We start from the raw sequence: 27,844 nt of genomic DNA on the forward strand, positions 1-27,844 counted from the left end.
CAACAGTGGAACACTTTGTTGCGTTGTTGGACAGTTTCGCCAATGAATTTGTTCAAAGTTTGAACGCCCTGTGTCTGCTTCAAGTGGATTTGTTAGTGGCATAAATACAAGCAATTTAAAATACAATCACTTTCATGAGTTCAATGTTCCTATTACATGCTACATTTAAATTTTACATCTGTAAACTTTTCTATCTTAAAAACAAATGTCATGAAGCCTTTCCATATTTCTTTTTCAAATGATATGATTATGTATTTTAAAAATATCTCAGCTTCCCTTTATAACTCAATGACTTCGACCTATTTTTTTCTTAAAGACTTACAAGAGCTGGTTATAAAAATCATCAATATCACAAAATATTGATTAACAGTATTAAAATGTATAAAACACAAGTAAAACATACATCACAGAACTATCAAAATGGTTGTAGACTTCCTTCCACACACATTCCATGAGTTACATACTGAGGTATCCATACTGACCCTTGGTGTAAGATCAACCTATGCTCTCATCAATGATTCTAGCATTTGTGTAAACCCATCACCCCCTCCTCCCTGTGTGCCAGCATAGCAAATCACTGAAAACATCAGAGTTCGTACCTAAGTAGACCACAGAATGGCTGATAACTATGGTATTTATACCTTCAATGGTTGATACTTTTCTTACAACTAAATTATGACAAAATTTGGAATTACTGATCAAGGGGAATTGAGAAATAGAGTAATTTAGTTATCACTTGGTTTGACAAAAACATCCAGGCTACAAAGTTAAGTATTCATGCCTTGGGTTTGGCTTGTAACTTGTTCATCATTAGCTACTCACGTTCAGTGGCATAATTGGCCATGTCAGCAGGGACTATGATGGATCAAGGTTCAAAATATTTGGCGTCAATAGCAGAGTATGACAGATCACAGCTGTCTGAAATGGTTGAAACAATGATGGCTGTCATAGATTAGAGCCATTTGTGTGACTTAAAATTGCTATATTAACAACTGCTATCATTGACAAGGGTAACCTACAAAAGTTGTGTCAGTGAGGGTCTGTGTTTGGCCAGGACTGTCAAGAATTGCCACTTGTTCTCATACATGCAATATTTCTACACAAAGTAACAAGTTCATCCATTATCACAGGATACATGACATTTATATGCAAATCACAACAATGCAAAGTCTCATAACCAAACCAAAACAGACCAAAATCACTTAAATATAATCAACCTATTCTGTTCCTACATTGACTACATTTGGTTTCATAGTTCTCAAGATGCGAGCTCCACAATCTCTCTTGCAGACATTCTGGCATACAAACTCGCACCCAGAAACATACACACACAGCGACCGAAATTGGCTGTGATGAGTAACAGGTTGTGCTCACACTGGGAACTAGTGCTAAGTCATTATGGACACAGTACCCTGATCAATGAATGCAACAATCATGGCAGTGATAGGTCAGTGTAGCTTACCGGTACAAAGGGCTGACACAAATCAGGGTTGTACATACCTGTTGTTACAGTTGCTGTAATTTTATGGAATAAGCGAATCTGGGTTGTGTCAAAATTGTCTAAAATGGATTGCAAATGTGTCTATGTTGGTGACAATAGTTATTTATCATGTGGTGTTCATATATATTGTTGCCTGAATACATGGGTTTATGCACCCGAGAGCAGGTGACAATTTGCCCGACGCCAGGAGGGCAAATTGTCTCCTGCTGTTAGGGCACATGAATCAATGTATTCAGGCAATAATATTTCTATTACATGCCTCTTCAAAGTTAACGCTATATGACATATAGTTACATGCAGGGCATTTTTAAACATGGGACAGCATCAAACAGATTTTAACGAAAGTTAAAATAGCAGTGCACGCATGGATATTTTACATCTAGTGTTAAGCGTTTACTTTGACGTTGAAAACGTTGAAGTGCTTCACTGGACCGGGTAACCATGAAAACCGGTCAGTACAATGTTCACCGGCCCACTCACTCCCCAAATGTTCCTATTCAAATCAATGCACAATTTTGCACTCACATTGAGGCATGTACTAAAACTGGCACCATAGAAGTACAAGGAAAGGGCCGTCAAAGTCATGGCCATATGTGTACACAATAGATCAATGTCCAAGTGCAAGAGGGACGTAGCTCCTATGCTTTAAGCACCGTCCCTCCGTGGGTGGAGGGACGATGCTTTAACACAGAAGATACATCCCTCTTGCACTGGGCCATCCAGATGTGACAAAATCATGGTTACCACTATAGTGGCAGAGCTAATGAAGGCTGACTGGCTAAAATGTGTCAATGATGTCTGAGAGGTGTGAGATATGTAAATAATATTTTTGTGGAAATAATGGCTGACAGGCTGGGGAATATAGCTCAATGATGTGTGACGTCAGTGAATTCTTGATAGGATTTGAACTCACAACTTACAGCACCCAGTCACCTTGCAAAGACACCACAATCAAAACCGCTCGGGTCAATCCCCACCTTTACAAAAGAATGGTGTGAAAATAATAGCTGACAGGTATGGGATGTGTCAACATTCCGTACATCTGTGTCTGTATACGAACAATGGCTGTGCCATCAATTATAGCTGGAGCATGTTTGAACCATAGTAAATGGTGAACATTGCAACTTTTATTAGCCAAAGTCACAGAAGAGGAGGGGGGTCCTGCAGTCCTCACCTAAGATGTTTGCTCTTTTACGTTACATGAAAATACAGCTCTAAATATGAATATCTTGTCTTCAACAATCTACAGATATCTTATATGTACATGCTGATCAGCCGATGAATTTAACCATTGTAATAAGCTGAAGGAAGTCTATCTGAAGGTTTAATCTGTCACAAAATACAGACCGCTGGGTCATCAACAATGGAATATTACTTCTTCCTTTATTGTAATACCTGATTATAAACAGTTATGCACTGCCATATCAATGTAAAAAATCCCTGCAACTCATCATAAATTTTCAAATACACACAGCAAACTTGGGCTTTAAGGCAGTGATATATCCTTTTGTGAATATTAACTCTCTTCACATCGTCCTGATAGTAAACTACTCAAAAACTCTGAAAACACTTAATTGAAACATGTAAAAAGTTTTCTTTTCAGCTAAAAAGAACTTCAAGCAGTGGCTAATCTGATTCTTGGAAATTAAAGAAATCTCCATCAAATTAACCTTAGAACTACTAGTAATATGGGGTTGACGAGAGACCTTGAAAATATATGCTAAAATAGAACTTATACTCACAAATCCTGGTATTGTGCATGAACTTTGACCCTATACTGAACCTGTAGATTACCTAACATGTAAATAGTTAAGGTCATATCTCTGTTTACTCAAGTGATTACGATATTGGCAAATCTTTTGAAGTATTTCTTTGTTTATTTGCTTGACAACATGGTTACTCTTATATATAGTTTTGCTATCTCTACAAAAGTCTCCTTGCAGAAGGTTGTGGTTTCTCCTCAGCTGTAGTGGTTATCAACAGACTGTGACTGCTGCATCTCGATCGCTTCTTTTCAAAATGTTCCTCAGCGCGAAACCAGGGCTGAAAAACATGTCCTCAAGGCTCTGTATCAAAAATGGCAGTGGGTTTCCTGTCAATTTTTTTCACAAAAGACTTGTTGAGCTGACTCCGTGGAAAGTCAACATACTTTGACAGGTAGTGTATCTTCTCTATATTTCTTTCTCATCACACTCTCGCTTTATTCAGAAGCATTTCCATCCTTTTCTTTCTTTCCTGAGGTAGATTTCGTTTCCTGTAAATTATGGGAGTAAAATCACTGTTAGCTCAAAAGTGGTGAAATAATGTTAATTAAAATGCAAAGTTGGCTATTAGCAAGAGGAAACCTGGAGGCTTCAAAACTGATTTCAATAACATGTGAGACTAAAAGTCTTACCTTTTCTTCAGAAGTGACAGTCTGAAATGTAAAAGAGGGAAAAAAGGACGATATTAATAAAACAAACATGACTGGTCATGACTGAGCTCTATTCACACTCTTTGGTGATACAACATTGAAAGTTTTGTGAAATATTGAAGTGACATGAGTCATGAATTCAAGACAAATTTGGCAAGTCCCTTCAATTATCATACAAATATAGCAATCTGCTGAGTAAGGATATTTTCAGGGATAATAAGTATTGGTTTTGTCCATGAATTTGTACTTTCTCACGGGTCAAAAGGTTTCCAGCACATTTTTCTGGAAACTGACCAGTACTATCAAGAAGGAGAAAACATCATGCAGACGGCTACACAATATCAACGATTATCTCATGTCAGTATATTGATAGCACAAATGTAAAGATTTGATTGGTCGAGACATGAAAATAACAGTGCTATATTCCTGATATAGCACACTTGGAACATGTATGAGCTCACAGTTGGAAGAAAATCCCTTTAATATTTCAGACCAGAATTTCAGTTACAATAAAATAAGAATAAACCACCTCAGTGGCATGTACACCACTCAGTTTTGACCAGTTCACTTCATACTGTATATGCACTGATATTACATATGCATATAGGTTGCAAACTGTCAATATCTTGTGGTATACCTGTTGCTTGGGCAGTTTATTGCTTAATTAGTGCTTGCAGAAATGGCATGAGCATTATTGAGCAAGATAAATGGTATACCTTTGCTGGAAAACTGAACAAATTTCATGTATACCCTGAGCACACAGTGATAATTGCATTTATTACATCGTAAATATGCATTTATTGAAATAGACTTTTAACTCTGGAAAATGTTTAGAACTATGTAAAAGTACTACAGATAACCTTGTGAATGTCAGTAATTTCATACAAGAGATACATGTATGTCCCATTGCTGAAAATATACCCTCACTCTAATTACCTCACATACAAAACTGATAAACTTCATGGGTTTTCCAGTGCAAACTTACAGCAGTGAAATGTTTTAGTGTCAATGCTTTACTTTATGTATCTACATTATGACACAGAATGAAGCCACTGCACCTGTTATACTAACACAGCATTATCATATCTAGTCACACACATACACACAAATTCCGTTCCCACGACATCTCAAATTCCAATATGCAACAGTTACTTAGCAACTTGTATAATTCTGTATTGCTTTCTAAATATAATTTGTTATAATTTTATTCATGTACTCCCCTCCTAATCTGGTAATATTTAACATGGGATCAAAATGTATTACAGATTTAAAGCGATCACTTAAATTCAGATACGCCATAGATGGCGCTATACTACCTCTGACCTTTACAGAAAGCACAGCAGAAACAAATACTAAGAGCGTGAGAAATCTCCAAAATCTTCACGTAACATACAAGTTGACACAAAATTCATCTCACATTGCAAAATTCGTTCCACTGTAAAGTGAAAACTATGTAGGGAAAAAGGAAGAGTATAAACTTTTACTGTAGGAATGTGATGTAGCTCAGAACACTTCAGAAAATGCCAAGTAAACCATGTGGTGCAAATTTACATGTATATTGATTATGGTATGTTGAGTTGCATGGGTAATGTTTGTACTTATTGTGTAATTGGTTTTCACAGTGTTGAGAAAACTATTCAATGCATGAGAACAAGAGAGTTGTAACATCATACCCACTGGTATACAGTCACTAACACATAACTTCTCTAAACTCTCTAAAAGTACCGGTAGACACCTCTTCACTCTTTACACCTCTTTACTTTAAGAAAACCAGTAGCAAGGGTTGAGTTTCTTGAAGGATCGATCATGTTGTGCTTGGTAAAGATAAAATTTGCACATTCCTTTTTTTCTTTCTTAGTGGGTTACAGTAAAGTTACTGACGTTGCCCATGCTGGCATGCACAGTCCCTGAGAACGACCTTCAAAATGCAGTTGAAGGGCAGTGGGGATGTTTTTGTTAGCATTTGACTGGAAGAGATTGAAAGCTGATACCGCATCATTAAATTCTTAAAAAAACTGCCGGGTACAGTGCCAGAGTGCCAGAGTGCGGCCACCACAGGGGCATCATGGGAAGGTGTGCTAATCTCCGACTTCTCTGCTCTGACAGGGAGCCGTTAATGAGTCCCTGGGTTTTACCCTATGAGAAGTTGTTTTAACTGTTCTGTGACAACAACAATGTGGACCGTTAGCATGGTGGAGGAGTGGGTGGACTCTCTGTCTGACAGAAACTGGCATGCATTCATTGACAAATGACTGCTGTCTGTCAAAATAATCAAGAGACTTACTGTAGGAATAATGCCATTTTATCAATTCCCATTGATAAATGCTGACAAGTAGAGTCTCACATCTCTCATATCAAAATCAATAATGGATATGGTAACAATACCATATTATTCATATTATTTCATGATAGGATTAAATTTCACTGAAAATACAACTTTCAAATTGTTTTGCCAAGTCCATGTTGAGTTTGATCTTTCTTTCTTTGACAACTAATTTTCCTGTCATGTTGAGATCAGGAGGGAAGCATGTTTCATTTTTTTTTGATTAAGTTACAAGTTTACCTTATAATTCTCACCAACTGAAATGTGCCCTGTTCCTTTGCTCTATTTGGGTGGCATGGATGGTTTTCCTTGCTTTCTCTCAGACACTATTGACAATGGGTAAATAAAAAATAGCTGAGCGCACAAAGGGGGCCAGCAACTCAAGCATGAGACTACATTCATGGTGCTAGGTAGTGCTTCCGCTTCTATTCAAGCAACTTGCACATTCATACACACAATCCACTAAGCCTGTGTCTGAGTTCAGGTCAAGCAAGACTGCCTGCCAGAGCAGAGATTGGATACCCGGCAGCTACAGCACCTCTGCCTTGGAGTCAAGAGGGCGCTGTTCAGGCTGCACTCTGCACTACAGTGTCAAGGACACATCACTGGGGAATGTATGGGAATTTCGGATACCAAGTAAAGCATGTAAATGTGTAAAATTTGATACTTGAAGTGACATTTTTCTCATCAGCCTTGGGCAAGAGTTCATAGCGTTGCCTCCTATCTGTCTAATCTCTTTCTGCGAGGCAGCAAATTTATAGCTCAATTGAACTGAAGGGGGGAGGAAAATGAGAGAGTGGACTGAAAAGTAACCTGAGGACTTCAGCTAGGTTTTATAAAAGAAGTGAATTAAGAAGCAATGTACACAACTTTTAAGTATTGTCTACAACATAAGCAAATGAGCTGGGTGGTATGCTTCAAGCTTCAGTGTATAAGAACTGACCTATTTCTAGTCCAGACTGTGTTTGCCATTGTATTTAATCTGGTGCCCCAATGAGGTAGAGGAGGAGGGCACCTTGACAACTCCTGAAGGGAAGTCTTCCACTAGGATGACTGGGAATTGACCAGTCTGCTGACAGACTGTCCGGTGAAGATCAAATAATTTGCCATACCAGGGCATTCAAGTGTGCGTGTCATTCTTTGAGACAGGAGTCTAGTTTTACTGACCCCGAGTGATCCCATCACTTATATCTTTGCCTATGTCTGCAGGAAACTCACAGGCAGGAGCCCGACTATGGTTAAAAAAACATTCAACCACAGAACCATTTCAAAGAACCTGTATGCTTAAATAGCCATACCGAACATTCCCTAGTATATGCGACCATTTCTAATGGATACAAACTTGGTATTTTTTCATTTTTACTCAATACTAATTTTCAAAGCAAGTTAACCACAGCAACATCTTCCATATGTAGGTCACCATGACTGCACATGCGCAGCAAATGCCTCCAGTTCCAAGAGGTGAAGATACTGACGATGCTTTCAACATGGCTCCTATAAGTACACTGCGCAGCTACGAAGTTTGACGACAGCGCCACCATTCCAATAGGTTAATTATACATACCGTACACATCGGAGTATGGTGGCAGTGATAAAGAATAAAAATCAAAAACAAAAAACAGAGCTGTAAATTTTCACAGTTCTCAATAATACAAACAATTTTATTCCCGCATTGCAAAAAGTCAAATTCTGAGAATATTGCTAAAAATAACATATTTAACAGAGCTTAGGGAAAATAGAATTTGCTCAGAGGTTCGTGTAAGGTTGGTTGCCATTGCAGCAAGGTGAACTTGGAAAATATTGGCTCCAGTTATTCTTACAGCCATATCACTCGCCATATCATAAACCTCGCAATTTTCGTAACTTAGGTATGTCTACTACACTTCAAAGTTTTTAATGAGTCTACAAACATCTACCATGTACTTGTACAGGATGTCATGGCTTAACAAAACTCTTGTTATTGGCCTTACAATACATATAATTCACCAATATGTATCAAAGTATGCATGGACCTTTTTGGTGTATGCCTATCATCCCTTTGTGGAAATGGTATCACCTGTCTGAAGTGAGGAGACTGTGTATGCCTGCATACCAACTGATTTGTTTGAGTTTCTTTTTTATCCATGAATGACAAATCCACTGTAAACCTTTCATGATGAATTTAATGTTACCAAACATGGTAATCAACAGGGAAATTTTTCTTTCACAAATGGCTTGTTGCAGAGCTCGTCAATCTGTAAAGGTGAACTGTGTCAGCTTAGGAACCATAAATCGTACAGGGCCAATTGGGGTCAAACCAGCCAAAACAATGTTGGCATTCCAAAACCCTGTATCTAGACCAGCCCATAACTAGCCACAAAACCCACAACACACTGATAACATTGCTAAACATCCGTTTTTTCTTCCTTCCACAATCTTGTGCCCTGCTACAGAAGCAAAATAAGGCAGTATCTTTGATGATTTAGGAGCTATAACTGACTGCCCTGCACGTGGCAGTGTGCTCACAGCTGCAGCAAAAAATAGCAGACGACATTTTAAATGTCTTCACAGTTAGCCCTAGCTATTTGGCATGGGTCTCAACTAGTCACAAATCAATCCACACGGCCTGACCTGCAATTGACAAGCTGACAAGCTCCAAGTTAGCTTCTGTAAAGAAGTTATGAAAATGTCAATTTCAACAGTAAAATATTAACTTTTCACCTAGATGGCCTGTCAGTGTGATGTGAATTTCTTTTTTGACAAACAACTTTCCACATTGTTTGTGAACCGTTTTGAGAAAACCACAACAGCTGTTTTGATGAGAGTTTTTGCATTTGTCTTGTGACACTTCATTCAGGAATTCCCCAATACATTGGAGTGTAGTGACCCATTACATTCTATATACAAAGGTTGAAGAAAGAACTCCACCCATAATATCAGATAGGAATTACATCCGGTTGACTGCTCTAGTACAATGTAGATGCATGCAGAGATATGCCCTTACCAGTCAACACATCCCCATGTTAAACTACATGAACTATAATGTTGATTATGTTTATGTTAATTATTTTTAATTGTGCACATTATATTTTGTAGATTATATTTAAGGTGTAAACGGATAAAAGATTAATATTTAGGCTCTCCTTTTATTTTTCAAAAAAACAGGCCAGGGAAGCAATTACACTGGTGACTCAGAGATATTATTTAATAATATCTACAAAGCTGTCTTTGTAGACTGGTGCAATATGCCACCATACTGTTCAGTTATAGGGATACTTATTGGACCATATCATAGCTAGAAATTAATATACCATATGATGAAGTGATTTAATTTCCAAATGTTGAATCACCAACAAACTAACTAGTTCACAACACACTTACTTAACTTATGACATCTTATAGATATTTGGGTCTAGCATACAGTATGGATGCTGATGGTAACTAACGAGCTAGAGTTTTTCATTTTTGAGATTCAGTGGGCTGATACCTTTCAGCCCTGATACTAAGGATACTATGGTAAAATCATGGTAATAAAATGCTAAAACACTACTGTATTCACCAAATTTTGCTTTATGCTATTAATACAAAAAAGGATCGCGAGAGTCAAGAAAGGATTGCAAGAGTCAAGTAACTCAGACACTGATGGATATCGGTATGGCTACTGTAGCTTTTGGAAATAAACTTGTATGGTTTCATTGGAAGAAGTTACTGTGATTTTGTCTTCTCACTAAATATAAGGCATTATTAAACCTCACTCATTTAGCGTGCACTGCCATTGGTTAAACACGACTCACGTGACATGTAAAAGACGAGATGATGCCCTCTGCGAACGTGAAGATGCCCTCTGCGAACTTGATGATGCCCTCTGCATTTGATATTACGTGGATGACGTCATTTTACTTACTGCGCTTCCTTTCTGCGCATAACAAATTGTCGTTCGCTTGTACTTGCAGTCGGCAACTATGGCTGCGAAACGTCATGAGGAGCTGTCACCGGCACAGTTAGACGATATTTTAATGCAAGTAAACAGCAAACGAACGAAAATGGCAACAAGGAATGCAATTTCTGTGTTCAGCGACTATGCAAGCAACAAATTTGGTACGCCACCGCGGAGATCGGCAAACTTTCAGCGGCAACCCTAGACTCGGCACTGACAACATTTTACGCAGAGGTCCGGATTCAGAAAGTGGAACTGTACTCGAAGAAGTCTTTGTGTCTTTGCATGTTTGCTTGTTCGGTGTAATAAAAATAATAACACGTGAGAGCTAGGGCAATATCACGATTATTTGCCTGCCCTCGGGCTGGTGGTCATGATCGAAATACTGATGATGCCCTCGCCTACGGCTCGAGCATCATCAGTATTTCGATCATGACCACAATCCCTTGGGCAGGCAATAAATCGTGATATTGCCCTTGCTCTAATGTGTTATTATTTAAATGAAACCTTCAATTTCACATTGTTCAAGTTACGTCAGACTCATTTTTTCTTTCAGGTTTCAATGATCTGCACTATATGATCTGTGTGTGAACTGCAAAATGGCTGATTATCACAAAGCAAAATTGTGGAAGTGTCATGGGTGACAGTTGGCTTGTTCATGTGCACACTCATTCAGTGATATGATCTCTCACTGAAAAAAGTTCACAAAAATTCTTATAATAGTTAGGTTTTCAGAAGTATTGAGCTATAAACTGATCATAACGGTTATACCAACCGCCAATATCAACCAGAACTGACTTCACAGTGATGCATTCTGGGTGTTTTATTGGTGATATAAGCAGCTGTTCAATGTGGTTTAACTTCACCACAATAGATCCTGATTTCACAGCATACAAATAAAACACTTACTGGTAAGTTAGGGTAGCAATTGAAAATAAATGTTGACATCTTTAATGCTACAAACAAATCCAGATATCAATTAGCCTTTCTAAGTAAAGCGAACATCTCTAGAAATTTGTAAAATACTCCATCCTGTCTTTTAACATGCTCCATTAACTGGATTTCATTACTTAAGAACAAAACAACCAGAGGCTGAAGTTATCTTTTTATGGGCAAAACTAAATGATCCAAGGCAAAATTTGCTGGGTATACATACAATACATCATACTGGCCTTTTGGTCAAAGTGACTATTATAATGATAACTTGACACAGAAAGTCCAAATGATCCATCATACAAGAAACATTTTTTTACAGAACCTGGTAGTCCCCTGAAGTGTATGACCAGCACAGTGATGTTTTAACATGGCATGACCTCACAGTCAATAAGTACCATAAAAAGTACACACATAGGTAATTTCAATGTACCTAGCAATTGCTAGTGGTAACCATAAGACTAAATGCAAAATTCTACAGTGACCAAGTACAAGCTCATCTGTCGCAAACCTGTCTTACACTTACACTGACCAACAAACTACAGTTAGAAGTGGAAAGGTGTGAGATGGGACGTCCAATCGTCATTTGGATCAAACTTGCTTTTCTACTCTAACAAAATGTTTACTTGATTATAGACCAACTCAAGGTACAAGCAATTCATTTGCGCAGCCTGGCAATGTGTTGACATAGGTATGATCTGATCACAGGTATACATGCTCTGTGCAACTATTTGGGCTCGGCTTCTTAAACATATGAGCTCAGCAACAACCATCATATTCATCCATTGATCAAGAAAATATGAGAGAATTTATTTGTCCGCATTTGGCCAAGACAATAATAGACAGAGGCACTAAACCAAAGTGTTTCAAGAAATCACTGAGACAGTGCAATGATGAACTGACTATTGGCCGAAGTGTTGTGAAGAACTTGGCAAAAAACTGAGATGGAGTAACCGAATTCTCTGAGTCCTTAAGTGCTTACTGTTGGCCAAACACTGATGCCCTGACTGTTGGTCAAAGTGACCAATGCAAATATGACAAAACCAACCACTGATCAGTATGCTTATAAACAGTCCAACAGACCAGATACAGCAACGGCATAACCTGTAGCTGACCCTTTGCTCATAACAATTACATTGATGACTGGAAGTAAATCTGTCCAAACCTTAAGCAAAACTGTAATGTGATGGTTTGAACCATAAGCTGGACAACTTCAAGGTATTTTTGAAAGATTCTTAACCAAGACAAATATTCTTTTATCTGGCAGAAAAGGTCGATATGATCTGCTGCTGCTATGACACACCCTGGTATGTTATACTCACTCCATGACCACCACTTGAATGGTCAAAGATTATAAATAATGATGAAACACCTTTCATAAAAATGCCCTATCATTGTGATATGAGTATTTTTTTGTAAACACCTGCTGGTAGATAATTGGGCACCTCTCTTTCAAATATATTGCTGGTAAAGCAATTACTCTAACCTGATAATAACGTGATTAACTAGCATTACAGCATTATTTAGGTTTCGACTTAATGGGAAATTATTTGTAACTTTTGATATTTTCATCACTTTTCTTCTGTAGAACAAATACTTCTTGCGGCCAACACATCGCATTGTAAATAATATGTCATGTTAATGCTGACAAATGAATTTCTAAGTCTGACCTATTTCATTCATTGGTCAAATATTGGACAATACACACATAGTGTGTTTTAATTGACAAGTTGAAAACGGGGCATTTCAGTAGGGTTTTAGAAGAAGAACAAGAAACCATTTTAAAAGCAAGCAAAAGTACTGGAAAATTTATCAAACAGCAGGACTACTGTGGTAACTTGAAGTGCTTTCTGGTTTTTACGGAAAAACATGCCAAGCAACTTCATATTCTGCTTGAACTTGCATCTCTATTATGCAGATGGCCTGTCTGTCATTCACTTCGAACTAACTTGGATATATCACCCTTTGATATCTATACTGGTAGTATGTGGTAATTTCCACATCTTAAAAGCAACATTCAACATTTTTACATGAAAAAATAATCAGGTCAGTCCCTGCATATACACCAATTACTTATCAATCTCCATCTATAATTACAGTTTCCTACTTACTGACACCATTGATTGTGCCAATTTGCCAAGTTTTTCATGCAAGCAGCATTCTAGCTGACTGTTGAACCAAAGAATTGTATACATGAGTTGCCTCTTCCTGTGCAAACTTGTTGATTTACACACCCTGAGGTCAGTGCATGTGTGTGTGTGTCTATGCTCTGCAGTGGAGATTCCCACACATCACAAGGCCACTTTTGATTGAGTTCTCATTGAGTATTCAAAGGTTAGGCCATTGAACAGGTCAAGACCACATTTTTTGAGGTTGTAAATTTTTTCCCAGAATAAATCACAGTTGTTGTAATGATTTTTTTTGAAATTTTAAGAAACTGAAATAGGTTGGAAAGTTGTGAAATGCTTGTAATTGTCATTTCTCAGACTGAGTATCAGAATATGATTTTTAAGTTGCCACTATTGCTATGACGTCTAGCATCCTATCATCCAGGAACTTCCTACAAGAAGGGAAATGAGAAGATTCTTCTTTTGTTTCCATGACATATATGTTAGATCCTGGCATACAGTGCACATCAGAAAGGGCAAATTAGGGATGTAATTATAATAATATGGGGATGTGATATGGCAGCCAACTCCCTAATGCAATAATGCTTGCATGCCATCAAATTTTCACCAATTCCTCATCCATGATTTTGTTCATCTCAATTTTCCAATCCATTTCAATCATCAATATAACCACCACCATCATAAATCTATCACAATACACTTAAAACCACTTAAAATTCAAGGACTTTTTATTTCAAGGACTTTTTAAGGTGCAAAATACCATTTTCAACGTACCATTTTTCACAAGATAACATTTTCATATCATGACCAATCATTTCATGATTTTCAAAAATTGTGGGTAGCTCATCAATTTTCCAAGACTTTCCGGGAGTCATTTTCACTTTCAAGGACTTCAAAAGGACTTTCCAGGATACATTAAAATTCAAGGACTTTCCAAGGACTTTCCAAGAGCCTATGAACCCTACATTAACATATCTTGCCTTCTGCTGGCTGAAGCTGGAATCAGCTAAAAACTGCATACTGACGCAAAATTTGCTATGAGTAAGCCGTGTTGCCAATGGACATCTAAGAATTTCAATTCAAGCATTAGGGTTACTTTAATAATTATGCTGATATCATAGTGTTGCATAAATGAGATTCTGTAAATTTAAACATTGACTAGCCATGTTGGTTTAGTTTTCATGTTCACATATTTTCCCTGACCACTCATTTCTATTAAATGAAACATTTTCTACCTCATGATATTAAAATTTATATAAATTAAATTTAAATATTTGCCAATGGCAAACTAATAAGTTGATCTATGATAGCAAAGTTTTTACTTATGTAAGCAATAACTACACTCTTGCAAAACCTTGGCTTGGTTTTCCATCGATACATGAAGAAATTTGGTACAAAGTCACCATGCACATAACAAGTGGAAATTTAACTGATAATTTTCCTTCAATCAAATACATGGTATCAGGACATTAAATATTGTTCTACTATGCACATGTCGATAAATTCAATCAAAACTACTTTTTGTCTCATGCCTATTGTGTGAACCATGTTGCTCACTTTCAATATTGGACAGACTTTACCAGGCAAGTCTCTGAAAAATCATTCCAGTTGTCTGTATGGCATCATTTTACAAGTGGTATAGCCACAAACTGATGATGTCAAATCGGCGTACACAAAACACAGACACCTTGTAATTATGGCATTGTGTATCGTGTACAGTGATTTGATGTCATCATTTCGTGGCTATCCCACTCGTAAAATACTGCCATCCGTCCTCTTTTACACAAAAGAAGTGTCTGGGATAACTGATTATCAGTACTGTTTTAGACAAACAATAGTCTGCCCTAGGTAAACCCCTTCAAAAGAAGTGTTCGCAGCTTGCTAACCAATACAATGGAGAATATTTGAATTTTCGTAAGTTTACACCTGGAGTTCTCTAGAATGGTAATTGACTGACATGTGGAAAGTGCCGATAAATATACAAAGTTGTCACAATATGGAGTATGAGTATGCCTTGCCAATGTATCTATCAGATCCAAGCCAAACGAAAATTGAGGTAAGCAAGAATATTGGGGTATAATGAAAGCACACAGAGACAAACATATTTAAACTGGTCTGAGACCTACATTACTTTGCTCAAAATGTACTGAAATAATACAGTAAATATTAGATTTACAACCCGAGAAAAATTATCATCTCACTCAAAATGAATTGGTGATGATATCGGGTTACTCACAACAAGTTGCACATAACCACCTCTTCAACAATACGTACACTGACTTGACCGAGAACCGAAGACCGATCAACTGATTTCAGCAGGCAAATATGACTCCAGCTATACCTTGGCAAACTGGTGACATTGACTCAACATGAGCACACTTCAAAAGCAATGCATCAACAGTGCACTGTACAAGCACTGGACAGAGACAGTCATGCCAGATTGGCAGCAGTGATGAGGACCATTTCACCATTATCTTCACCCACCATTACCAGTGACTAAAAATGTCTTAAAAACTATCTACTGTTGATTGACCAATCAGAGTGCTCAATTCAGGGTGTTTTATCTACTCGTAAAGCCATGGTCACCAACTTCAAGAAACGAATGACAGCGCTGTAGTAAAATACTGTCCAATCAAAAGTGAACATGTCATATTCTGTAGACATCTGGTACGTTTCAATATTCAAATTTGGTAACACAGCGGAAACCAGCTGCAACACAAAATCTGCTGTGGTACAAACATAAACTAATGTGCCCTAGGGCATTATAGGATGTTCCATTACATTGGAAGGCTATTTCACAAATAAAAGTTTTAATTCATATCCTAAACATGTTACATTGACAAAGGGGACGGTTGACGTAAACACATTGAAAACGAAAATATATCAGGTAGGGGCGACAGTTTTTAAGTCGGATAAAACCCTCGTACTTGGGCTCTTCTGGTATATAAAGTCCAACCCTACAATAAAATGTCTCGGCCTGCGGCCTCGACATTTTATCGTTGGGTTGGACTTTATATACCAGAAGAGCCCTCGTACTCGGGCTTTATCCTATACTTAAATCCTGGTCAATATCTGTCCAGTAAGTTTCAGAAGAATGGTCTGTCATGACAATGGTGACAAAGTCTTGGACCAAAATGAATGAGCAACGTCTGGTTTTGCCTGTACTGAAATATTTGGACCACAACTGCGCGGGGTTTAGTTGCAAATTTTATTAATTCCAGTACCAAATCACATACTATGTAGCATATCTATGACCCAATCAGTGATTATCTGTCAGTTTATTTGTGAATAAATGAATTACATATCCACTTGTATTTCCACTTTGCTTGTGAATCTGCATCGTTTGTACTAAAAGAGTTACGTATAAGCTTTTTCAACACATCGAGCCAAGTGAAGAAAGTCAGTTTAGGGGAAGTGTTATCAAAACTCAGGAAAGTTGCAGTATAAATTAATTACAGTACCAGTGCTTGGAGGTTCACTGGAAATAGCAGCCACTTTGGGGTCTCAGTGCAGTGAAGTCCTCGATGCTGCCATCAGTTCGTTCATTTAAAAAGGGTAAAATCACATAGTGCAAATTAACTGATAATGAAATTTTTGTAAAAGTGGACTTTGCTTCAAGATGTGACAGCCAGTGTCTTCTTTGTGTACAGAAAATCACAGGGCATTTCATGAATTTGGAGAACGCAGTTTTAGGTTCCTGCTTGTATTATTATTACACATTTTGTATGATCTGGAAAATTATAATTGTGAAAGGAGATCACCACATGTTGTGAAAGTTAATAGTGGTTTTGTAAACTGCATAACAAAATCTACAAGTAGTTTGAACAAAAATAGGAAAACAACTTCATCGTTTTGCCCACTGTCATTACAACAATTCTGTAGAGCTGACATGATTAAAGAAATTTGCATATTAGGGTTTAGCTCCTCCCAGAAAGCCACTTCCCAAGTTGGTCATTCCAGCTTGCACAAAGTGAAACATTTAAAGTTATATACATTTATAAAGTCTACCCTGATTATCCGTGAAATTATATTTAAATTTTCAACATTGTTACATTTTATAGAACATACTTCAATTTAAACATTACATGGCGATAATTTGAAGGCTAATCAAATATGTGCTAATTCTGTACATTAGAAGACATTATTAGAATTCAAATATCTGCAGGTAAATACCGAGGAGTCTTGTTGATGATTTGTACTGTGGATCAATCTATCTCTCAATGTTTATTTTTAATCAGCTGAATGTTTCCATGAAATGTGTTGTTTTAGTTATCAACTCACTTTCTTGTTGTCAGTGGGATATGGCAACGTACCCAATCACTGTTAATACTCTGCTACTCTCAGAAAATTCAGTCGATTTTCAGTCGGATTCAAACTCACAATGTACGGCACCCAGTCACCTAGCAAAGACATCACAGTCCAAACTGCTCGGCACCCTTAAAAAACAGTTCAAAATTAGCCTATGAATATTTAGTAATCCATATACTGGATGCATATTATATATGACAGTCAAAGTGTACTAGCAAGTAATTTGTCAGCACATGATTTTTCATATAGTTATCTGAAGACACTGAATAAAATTTTGAAACAACAGAACTAAAAACAAGACTTCTGTGTTAGCAAAGTTTACAGGAAAATTCAAAATGGATGGCCAAAGAAATGTCAGTTCCTATTTCAACATTCACACTGACACTATGAAACTTTCACATCACTATTTTTTGGTGAACTCTTTCAGATAGCTAATCTTTTCCACCTCCTTTTAATACTCCAGCTTAAAAAAAGTTAAAAAAAGGAACAGATGTATGTGAACAGAAAGCTGAGATAAAATACTGACAATGTTAACACAAAGAGTGTTTTAAAGAGTAAAATGTTGGCAGAACAGTTGTTGCACATCAAAAGCGGTGAGACTTGGGGGGGAAATAGCTTTTATTGAGTTGTGGTCAGCTGTGACCTTGGTGAGGGGAAAAAGTCTGGGCACTTTACAAATAGCCAATAAAGACACCGCATGGCCTTGGCAATTTAGGGATTATCACAGGGAAAAGGCTGCTAATTAGGAATAAGAACAGGTGAGAGGCAGGAATAACAAAGGGCATCCAGACTCTCAAGGCTAAAGCCATTGTGTCATTCTGGTAATAAACTGCTGAAAGAAAACCCACTGCATTTCTAATTAGCACCATCTGCATGCTACTTAAAAGTGAATTTGTTCATTAGGCTGGTTTGTTATTCAGTCCAGGAATGAACTCTTTTGGAATACTTTGATTACACATGATGGGATGTAACTGCTGTGTTCTACAGCTCCATTCCCTCTAAAGATAGACAGGGTCCAATGCACTGGAGGCAGTATATTGACGAATGACCCTAACATTTTCTTGGTGTTGGTTCAGGTTTAAGAAGTTTAAAGGCCTGCAGAGGTTAGGTACACCGACACTGAAGGCAAAGTACATAAGTACAAGATGTAAGGGTGATCGACATTCGCTATATAACATGGAGATAGAATTGTCCACCCTATTTTCAAAGTCCTGGACTGGGTATTATAAACCATCATTGCACCAAAATGTAGACACATTAGGTTTTAGCATGGTTAACTACATCACTAAAGCTGAGGGCACAATAAGTTTACAGAATAACATTGAGTTTTGCCATGAAACTCAACGCAATAACTTGAGTATGCTTAATTTTTTTGGAAAAATTTGTGGCTTTCAATTTAGATGATCCACCAGAATAAGTTCTAAACAAGCAGAAAAGTTTTACTAAATCTTTCAAGTTATGAAACTAAAAACATGTTTCCATTCCAACTTACAGTTAGTTGGGCCTAAAATGCCTAGTGGATCTACGGTACTGTGAGAGGATAGATTCATGATGCATTTCAGGATTTGTAACATTGCTCTGCGTAACACCAAAACAATAAAATAATTTTGGGTTTACTGTTGAAAAGGGAAGTTGCTATATTCTTGCAAAAAATGTTAACAACTGGAAGGTGAGGCATAATGTCTACGTAAGTGAACTCCCACTACAGCACTTTTGAGGATAAATGAGTGAGTACCTATCACTGAGTGAATTTATAGCTAGAAACCTTGGATCGATCACATTCCATTGGAGTTGTCATTTTCATTTGGTACCTATTCAAGTAGGCAGGACTTCCACATACTCAACTCTGTAAGTTGCAGACAAAGGTCACAAGACATGTTGGGTGTCCTACTAGTCCACTGGCATCATCACAACCTTTAGAAATGCAGTTCTCCCCCAAGAGAAATCACTACAAACTTTGAGGTGAAGTTCCAAGTAAAGTTGGCGGTAGCAGAAAATTGTTTCCAATTTTAATTGGTTTACAAACGGTAGTAATCACCCACCTACTGCAGATGAAGGTTGTACCACATGTGTGGCAACCAAGATGATGGCAGTTAAGCCATTTACCACACACATTAGAAGAATGCAAAAACTATCTAGTATCATTGGTTACTCTGCCACAGACAGTGATTGAAAGTGACGACCACACAGTTGGTACATAACTTTAGTAGCTGGAATTGGTGGAAGTTTACCTTCAAACACGGTGACTGCTACTTTCTAAACCTAGGATATAGGTTTGGCATGATAGACTGGTCATAGATCACAGATTGGCACAAAAGTGTGATCTAATTAAAGAACACTTACAATACTATGTATAATGCAATAAAAATCAAAAAAGGGTTAGATGGTTACTACTGTCCACATACACACTTGGTAAAGTCAGAGACTGGCACAGGTTTATCAAAAATACTGGTCAGACCACATCCTAACATTAACAAATCAAGTGGGTACGTAATATCTTTTGGATGCAGAAGTATAACTGTCAAATATCAGACACTTGGTCACGGTTTAGCCAGTGCAATATATAAAGTGACCAGTACAGAATCTAATAAAGTCACAAATACACCTTAATTAGAAACACCCTTTGAACTCATGTCATATACAGTAGAACACCATATACAAATTTGAACACAGAGCACTACAGGTTGTTGGCAGTGGATATGCACTCACTCTAAAAAAATTGCCACACACTTGGCTACAGTGGTACATAGACAGTGCAGTTACCACACTTGGTGGTATCAGATTTGTCAGTGATTACCAAAGTCCAAGGATATGGACAGCATCATCAGTAAGTTTCTTCAGGATATATACCTATAGTCAAACCAAGGTCTGTACTGATATATATTGCAACCGTGTCTAATGGCTGTAATTGCGACTACATGGATATCTGTGCTCTCTGACAACGCAGGAGCTACAATGTAATACTGTTACTACAATTTCTACTGTAGACAAGCTTTTCACTACTCTTGAAAAAATTAACCATTACTATGAAAGCATCATAAAACCTTATTTTTTTCAAAAGGATTGTATTTTAAAATTAAAGAAGAATATCACATTCTTCATCTTCATTCTGAATTCAAAGTTTGACAACAAGTAACACATTTTATCCATTTCACATCATCTCACACTTCCTTATATCATGGAAATATGCTTGTGCTTTTCTGGACGATATACATGAAATGCTATGCTGGAAAAGGACACTGTGCATGATATGTTATAGAGAAATGCTAACATCCTTGGAAGTCTGCAGAAAAAAAAAATGTAAGTGATCATTTAAATTCCTGAAAGGCCACATGGGCAGAAGAGCAAAATGGATAGGAGTGGGAAACAATGCATTCTGGCTTATAAATCATCATACAATGAAATTCTTCGGACTGGAGAGAGATCATGGCCGGAATCACAAAGCCATGGCTTTACAAGTTGTATGTGCCTTTTCCACCTTTCCACTTTTTGCAAACTTGTTAACACAGGGATGATTGACAGTAAAGATGTTCTAGACTTCAAATCAATAATGATGAGCAAGGAGGAAAAGGTGCTGTGACATTATGGGAGAGCAAGGGGGGAGACTAAGGTATGGCTGGGATACAGGAGGTAATTCAGAGATATCCCACGGAATGTGCACCACTGTCATTTCCATGTTACTGAACAAATGCAATTTTGTTGCTAAGACCCTATTAGTCTCACTGTGGTCAGTGAAGTCTCAGCATGGACACTGGAGAGTCAACCCACATGGTGTGATTGGGTATAGCAAAAGTCAGACATTGGTAGGGATCCAGACACTGATAATATTCCATGATGAGGAAGAGATAGTCACTGCACTATTGTTAGCCAGTGACAAAGCTATAGACGCAAGGAATCACATCTTGCTTTTGTTTAGCTGCAGGATTAGCCTAATTAGGACGCTAATGATATGCACATAAGTACATGACAGGAATTCAGCTATTTGTGTTGACTCTTTTCAAATGTGCTATACTTCTTAGAGAAAGTGTGGTCTCTTTCAACAATGGGGCAGTCACTGATGTATAATTCATTTGCAAGGGAAGCTGTACCAGGACTTGCCATCCAGACTACCTATGAAAGGCTGGATTTTCAGAAATGGACAGACAGAAAGAATGCCATGTAAATTTGCCACAGGCAGACCTCGGAAGTGATACATATTTTTAATACTGCATATTATGGTATTTTGTTTCTCCAATGGATACTATATCCCCAGTGAGGCATCAACCATTTGATACGGCAGGAGTGATTGGTTGCAATTACTACAATTTCCCAGTTCAAACTACTTTGTAACAACATTCTCAAGGATAGGCACAGTAATGTGCTAATTAAAATCACAGGGATAAAGCACACTCCTTGTGTTATCTCTCTCACTTTTTCCCACGTACAAAAGTGTATCACAAGTCCACCCCGTGAAATAACTCTGAGTGAAAAGAGTCACTAGGTTCACACTCTTGTTATGCTTCTTAAATTCTTTTCTTTTGAAAAAGTTTCGTTTGTTAAAATTAAATTTGTGCTATGTGTGCACTGGAGATTTGCAAATTCTGAATTCCTGCAGTAACACAAAGCTCTATGGTGACATCAGCACAGTGTTTGTCTTTACATACATCGATCCTCCAAGTAACAGAGTCACCCGGCAAATTTCTGAGATCTGTCTATTGAACTTTGTACTTTCGATCCTTATACTGCGCGCCGGAAATGCCTTGTGAATCAAGCTCTATTGTAAAGTTCTTGGAAAAATCATGTTTAGGGGTGAAAAATGATGGCAGTAAATACTGAATAGAACTTCAAGCAGAAAGCAACTTACATCAACAGTAACTAAATCATTACGTACTCCAATACTGTACAACTTTACCATTTGTAGTACGCGAAAACTGGCAATACAGTTCACTGACAAAGTAGTGATTGACCACAAATATTGGACAAATAATGTGCTTTAATGTCAGCCAGAGGCTACAAACATGGGGAAATTAAATTTTGTATGATATGAAAACAGCTATCCACATCAATTCTGTGTTAATAATGTTGGAGTAAACATCGTGACATTTTGAAAATATTATGGCTGTATGATAAACGTGTTGAAACTTCCTCGGCAATATTCCAAGAAGCCTATCGAACTCCACTGAACTTTTATCACCATTGCACCACATGTGCAAAATGTAAGTCTAGGGTAGAGAAGGCATGTTAAGAAGATATTGATATAAATAAGATGTTAAAAGGTTAATGCCATTCATAAGTATTTTAATGCATGTACATTATAATAATATAATTACGTATAAACATTACAGTGGTTTAAAAAAGGTCGGGCCACACGGGTGAAAGGTTTGGGATCTTTGGTAAAATTTCTGCTGTCCGATAATCTGACAGTGTTAATGTCACTGAACTCTTACGGGGCAGGGTGGCTAACTTCCAACTTAAAACTATTTTTATCTTCAAATAAAAGACACCCAGAATTTGGATTAAACAAGACCTGATATAATGAGAATGGAAGTTCTTCCATACATACTGCCTGTTCCAGGTTTTTACCTTCATTTTGCTGACAGAGTTTGCTGAAAGATCACTTCTAGTTTTTAACCTGCTGTGTTAATCATATTACAGTGCCGTTAAACCCTCTTAGTTTTTCTGCCTATGCATGACTGAGTAAATCCGTTTCCAATGTGGTGGTCCAGGGCCAATACAATGGTACGGTGTGATGGTGGTCGCAAGCTACACTGACGATCCAACCCCTTCATTCCTCAAATTAGCTTTATATTAGTTGTACTTGTATTTACATATCTGCTACTGAGGCAAATTCCACAGTCAATGACAAATAAGTTGGCTCTCCAAAGCAAGGGAAATTTGCTCATTCCTTACTTATGGCAATGTTAAATATTTGACGTTTCTGCGCCTCAGTACAATTTTCCAAGTTGGTTGACTGCTTCATTCACAGCTTCAACTGATATGAGTAGCAGGATTATGTATCTCTTTAACAATGTCTAAATTATTACAGGAACAAAAGCTGTAACCTCCATGATTTTCACAGTATGTTTGTTCATAAATAAGAATTTCTTTTTCCTCTGCCGAAAGTATGTCACAATGCAACTGCCTCTGCAAAACACAATGCATTGTTTACAATTTTCAATGTCATTATATGACAAATAAATTGAACAGAAATGAAAAATGAATTCAGCAGACAAAAATTACAAAACATTTGACAAGATACAACTGTGTGAACGAGTTGAAAATAAAACATGTTGACATGATTTTGGGAGAAGAACAAGGAACTGCAGATGGAAAATAATGGAAAATACGTCAAAAGTTACAGCTGATGAAGATTTCATAAAGATCAGCTAAATATGGTAAGGTCACACTCATAGCTACAATATCTCCTTCTTAAATACCTGTTCTATGATAAAAGAGACTTACCACTTACAAACAGAGAAAAGACATGATATCCAATGGTACATGGAAATGTATACGAGTGACAGATTCTAAAACTTTTGTTATCTGTGTAAAAAAGTTTATCATGGTCAACTATGTACATCAAAGCGACAATACTTGTAGCTGTAAATTTTTTGACAATTTTTTCAGTATCTTTTTCTGCAGAACAAGTTAAAGTTTTTATTTATCTCCCTGAAGTATATTTAAAGATAAAGTGTGTAAACATTACACATTGTGCCACATATGCAAACTTATTCCTGAAAAGTAAATTCTAGTCTGGACTAGAACTCAGTTACCAATAATAAAATCGGACATGGCATACATACAGGCTGTTTTGGTAAAGTTGACCTCAAGGCATTTCAATATGATATCAGAGAAGAATAAGAAATTGTAGTTTACAAACAAAATTAAATACTCAAAATACATCGAGTTGCAGCTGATAGAGCTTTAAAACCCCTCTCCATAACAAAAGAAACCAATAAAACACACGTAAACACACAGAAATGAAGTAAGCAAGTTATCATCAGCTGCAAAAATATGGACTATTAAATGGAGCAAATAACATGTTATCAACTTGTACAAGGGACCGTCTCAGATTGTCGCATAAGTTCAAGAAACAAAATTCCTTCTTTTAGATCAAACCCCCCCCCCCTTCCCTATACGAAAGGTCAAAAGTGCGAAATGTTGATGTCTACCTGAGACTACAATGTAGCATTTTGATATAACTTCTGAAGAATATGTATCCCCTGACCACATTACATGGTCAAGTAATTGATCAAATTTGAATAGTAACCATGACATGAACCAGGTAGAAACAGTTACACCAAAATTTACTGGTACAAGTGTGCAGTTTTTGTTTATTTTCACACAAAATGTAGAGAACTAGTGATCACAAAACAAAAGTGCGAAAGTGAAGTTCACTAATTCAATGGAGGTCAAACCAATAAAAAAATTTTAAAAATGGAGGTCTAACCCCTTCCCCCAGTAAACGAACGAATTTCGCTTTTTGAACTTATGCGACAATTTGAGACGGTCCCTTAGTTAGCAACTTCAGTTTAATGTCAACTATGTGATTATTCAATCTCAACGGTGATGTAGCCCAAAATAATATTTCGCTGATACAAAATTGACAGTTGATGATACATTTAACACCAACGAATACGAAAATTCTCAAAAACCCTTTACTCCAACCAAAGCAGCATGCTGCCCTACTACAGAGATACCAACAGAGGAGTATCAAACATACCTATTCATATACCAATGATGCACAAAAAGTGCAATATGGAGTAACAATACTGCAATGCACTGTACTGGACCACAACTCTCAGGAAATTACTCTTTAAGTTGGATGCAGCCAACTCAGGGAGCTAGCAAAGACACACAACTATTCAAACCTGCTTGTGGTATGGATCTCTTGCTGTCCAATCCAGGTACTGGCATCAATTTTTCTTCATTCATTGTTCAAATTGTCCATGGCATCCATTGATTTGTGATTGAATCCATGTCATTTCAGTAAATCCCACTACACACAAACAAGGCCAAGATCAACTGACAACCTCATCTAATGTACACAGTGCATTAGTTGAACAAGCACAGAAGTCATGAAGCAAATGGACATTGAAGTTCAAAATGAACTTTGGTAACCCTTCACATGTCCATGTGTCATTGAATTTCCTAGTTGATCCACTTCATGTCAGTGCTGATTACACGCCTTATCTATTTAGGCAACACAACCAGTAAATTTGGTCGTGTGGATGAAAATGTCTTTTAGATGCATCACTGCTATATAATCATGAAAGCACAAGTAAATAATTGTGACTCAAGCTTGAAGAGGAAAGGGCCAATGCTATGTGCATTTGTATTCACTTTTGAGGAAGACGTAATTCTATAGCTGGCTTATCAGATTCTTCCTTTACTCATTCACCTGTAGACAGTTTTTTGGAAATTTTTATCAAATATTTAAGTAAAATGTACCTGCCTAGGTACAGCGAGTTTCAGCAGTGTTCATGATGTATCCACTGGTATATATGAGGCAATGATTGGTGCATTACTTGAACTGTGCATGTACGGTAAAAGTTAATTTTCACCTTTACAGTGTCTTATTGATCACAGATTTAGCAGTAGGCCTCATCTATAAATGAAACATTGATTTCTGCAATTATGGTCAGTATAACACATGAACCTCTAGCTTTGTCAGGTTAGGTAATAGGACGAGCTAGGCAAAAGCTTGAACCCCCTTTTACGCATTTACTTCTCTGTACATGAGAATAGTTTTGTTATAACAAATATTGGGGCAAATCACAGTAACTTGTACAAATACACATGCAACTGCATTCAGTGGTTCGTTTCTTTGGTAAAGTTGCCTTGCCTTTGGCAGGTGACCTTGTTTCAAAGATCCCAACCAACGTCAATAAAGAACGATGGCTCAAACCATGGCCTACGTTCACATCAGTTTGCGACACATTATGCAAACACCTCCAAGCCGTAATTTTTGTTTCAAAGCACCATTCTAACGCAAGAAATAGTAGCAAAAGAAGTGAAAATGCAAGAAATAGTAGCAAAAGAAGTGAAAATAAAATAAAACTAAGGTGTCAATCTAGGTCAAGATGTCAGCAGCAAATTATGGACTGATAACATAAATATTGCTTATTGTAATCTTGGCTGCAAGTGTATTTCAATTGAATGAAAGATGGCATGTTACATGAATGACGACAAGTTTTCATCAAACTGCATTTAACTATACCTCTTAAAGGGACAAAGTCAGCCATTTTTTCATGAATTTTGTTTGATACGAGATACTACTTATCTTGTTTGACATATTGAAAGATACTGAATAAATGGGTGACCATGCACATATTCGACCCCCGTTTGAGATACAATCATATAACCATCGCGAAAATGAATTAATGATCACGACCATTAATTCATTTTCGCGATGGTTTCATTTGTCTAAAACCGGGGTCGAATATATGCATGGTCACCCATTTATTCAGTATCTTTCAACATGTCAAACAATATAAGTAGTATCTCGTATCAAACAAAGTTCATGAAAAGTGGCTGACTTTGTCCCTTTAATTTTGAAGTCTGGAATTACATACAAACACAGCTGATTTCTCCATATGAGGAGTTATTTGAACAAAAGGATGTAACTTTCTGTGACTTGTTGCAAAGATGTTACTGGCAATCCTTGAGTCCTTCAAACATACCAAGTGAAACTATAAAACTATCAAACCCGCTAACTGCCTGATAGAAGTAAAGTCTGGTGGTAGTTCATATGAGTAATAAAGGTGATACATGTACTTCCTTCTATCCAGTACCTGACACACTTTTGATGTGAAAGAAACAAAGTAACAAGTCACTATTGATAACATAGTCCCCACTGGATCAAATGTTTTCGGAGCTGTTTACACATATGTTTTGATGTAAAAGTTCTTGGTTGTATTTGGTGCAACCATCAGAGAATGACACAAACTGATGCCTATATTAAAATCAAAGTACTACGGCCTGGTACTAAGTTTGAATGGAATCTGTTCTGACACATCTAAGAAATGGCTATGATAGGAAAAAATCATAACAAAATAGCCACCTGGCATCAGCATTGGATAGTATTACAATGGAAATTGACAGGCAGTGCATTTCATTGTACATTGTCCTTATATCTTCTAAGAAATGGATGTGTTCAAGCTTATCTCAGTGGTAAAGACTGATCATTAGTAGATCACACCAAAATGACTGCCTGGCAGCATGAGATTGTGTTATTACATCCTTGCCCTTTGTACACACTGCCTGTTGCTACATATTAAATGGTATCAGGTTACAAATCGACATGCACGTCTATGTCATACATAGTGTATTGTCTTTGTAC

The 27,844-nt window shown here is 37.2% G+C and overlaps 1 protein-coding gene across 1 annotated transcript in view; it reads right to left on the bottom strand.

The window, feature by feature from the left end:
* Nucleotides 1-2,608: 2,608 nt before the first annotated feature.
* The window catches only part of LOC139134961 (peptide methionine sulfoxide reductase MsrB-like), a 69,624-nt gene continuing 44,388 nt past the window's right edge, over nt 2,609-27,844 (bottom strand). Inside the window, exons 8-9 of the mRNA XM_070702078.1 lie at nt 3,897-3,917; nt 2,609-3,755 (exon numbers count right to left, since the gene is read on the bottom strand). Of these exons, the coding sequence (XP_070558179.1) occupies nt 3,702-3,755; nt 3,897-3,917 (75 nt within the window). The 3' untranslated portion in view covers nt 2,609-3,701. The remainder of the gene's footprint in view (nt 3,756-3,896; nt 3,918-27,844) is intronic.

Source organism: Ptychodera flava, chromosome 6 (assembly GCF_041260155.1).
Source record: "Ptychodera flava strain L36383 chromosome 6, AS_Pfla_20210202, whole genome shotgun sequence".
NCBI classification, from domain to species: Eukaryota; Metazoa; Hemichordata; class Enteropneusta; family Ptychoderidae; genus Ptychodera; species Ptychodera flava.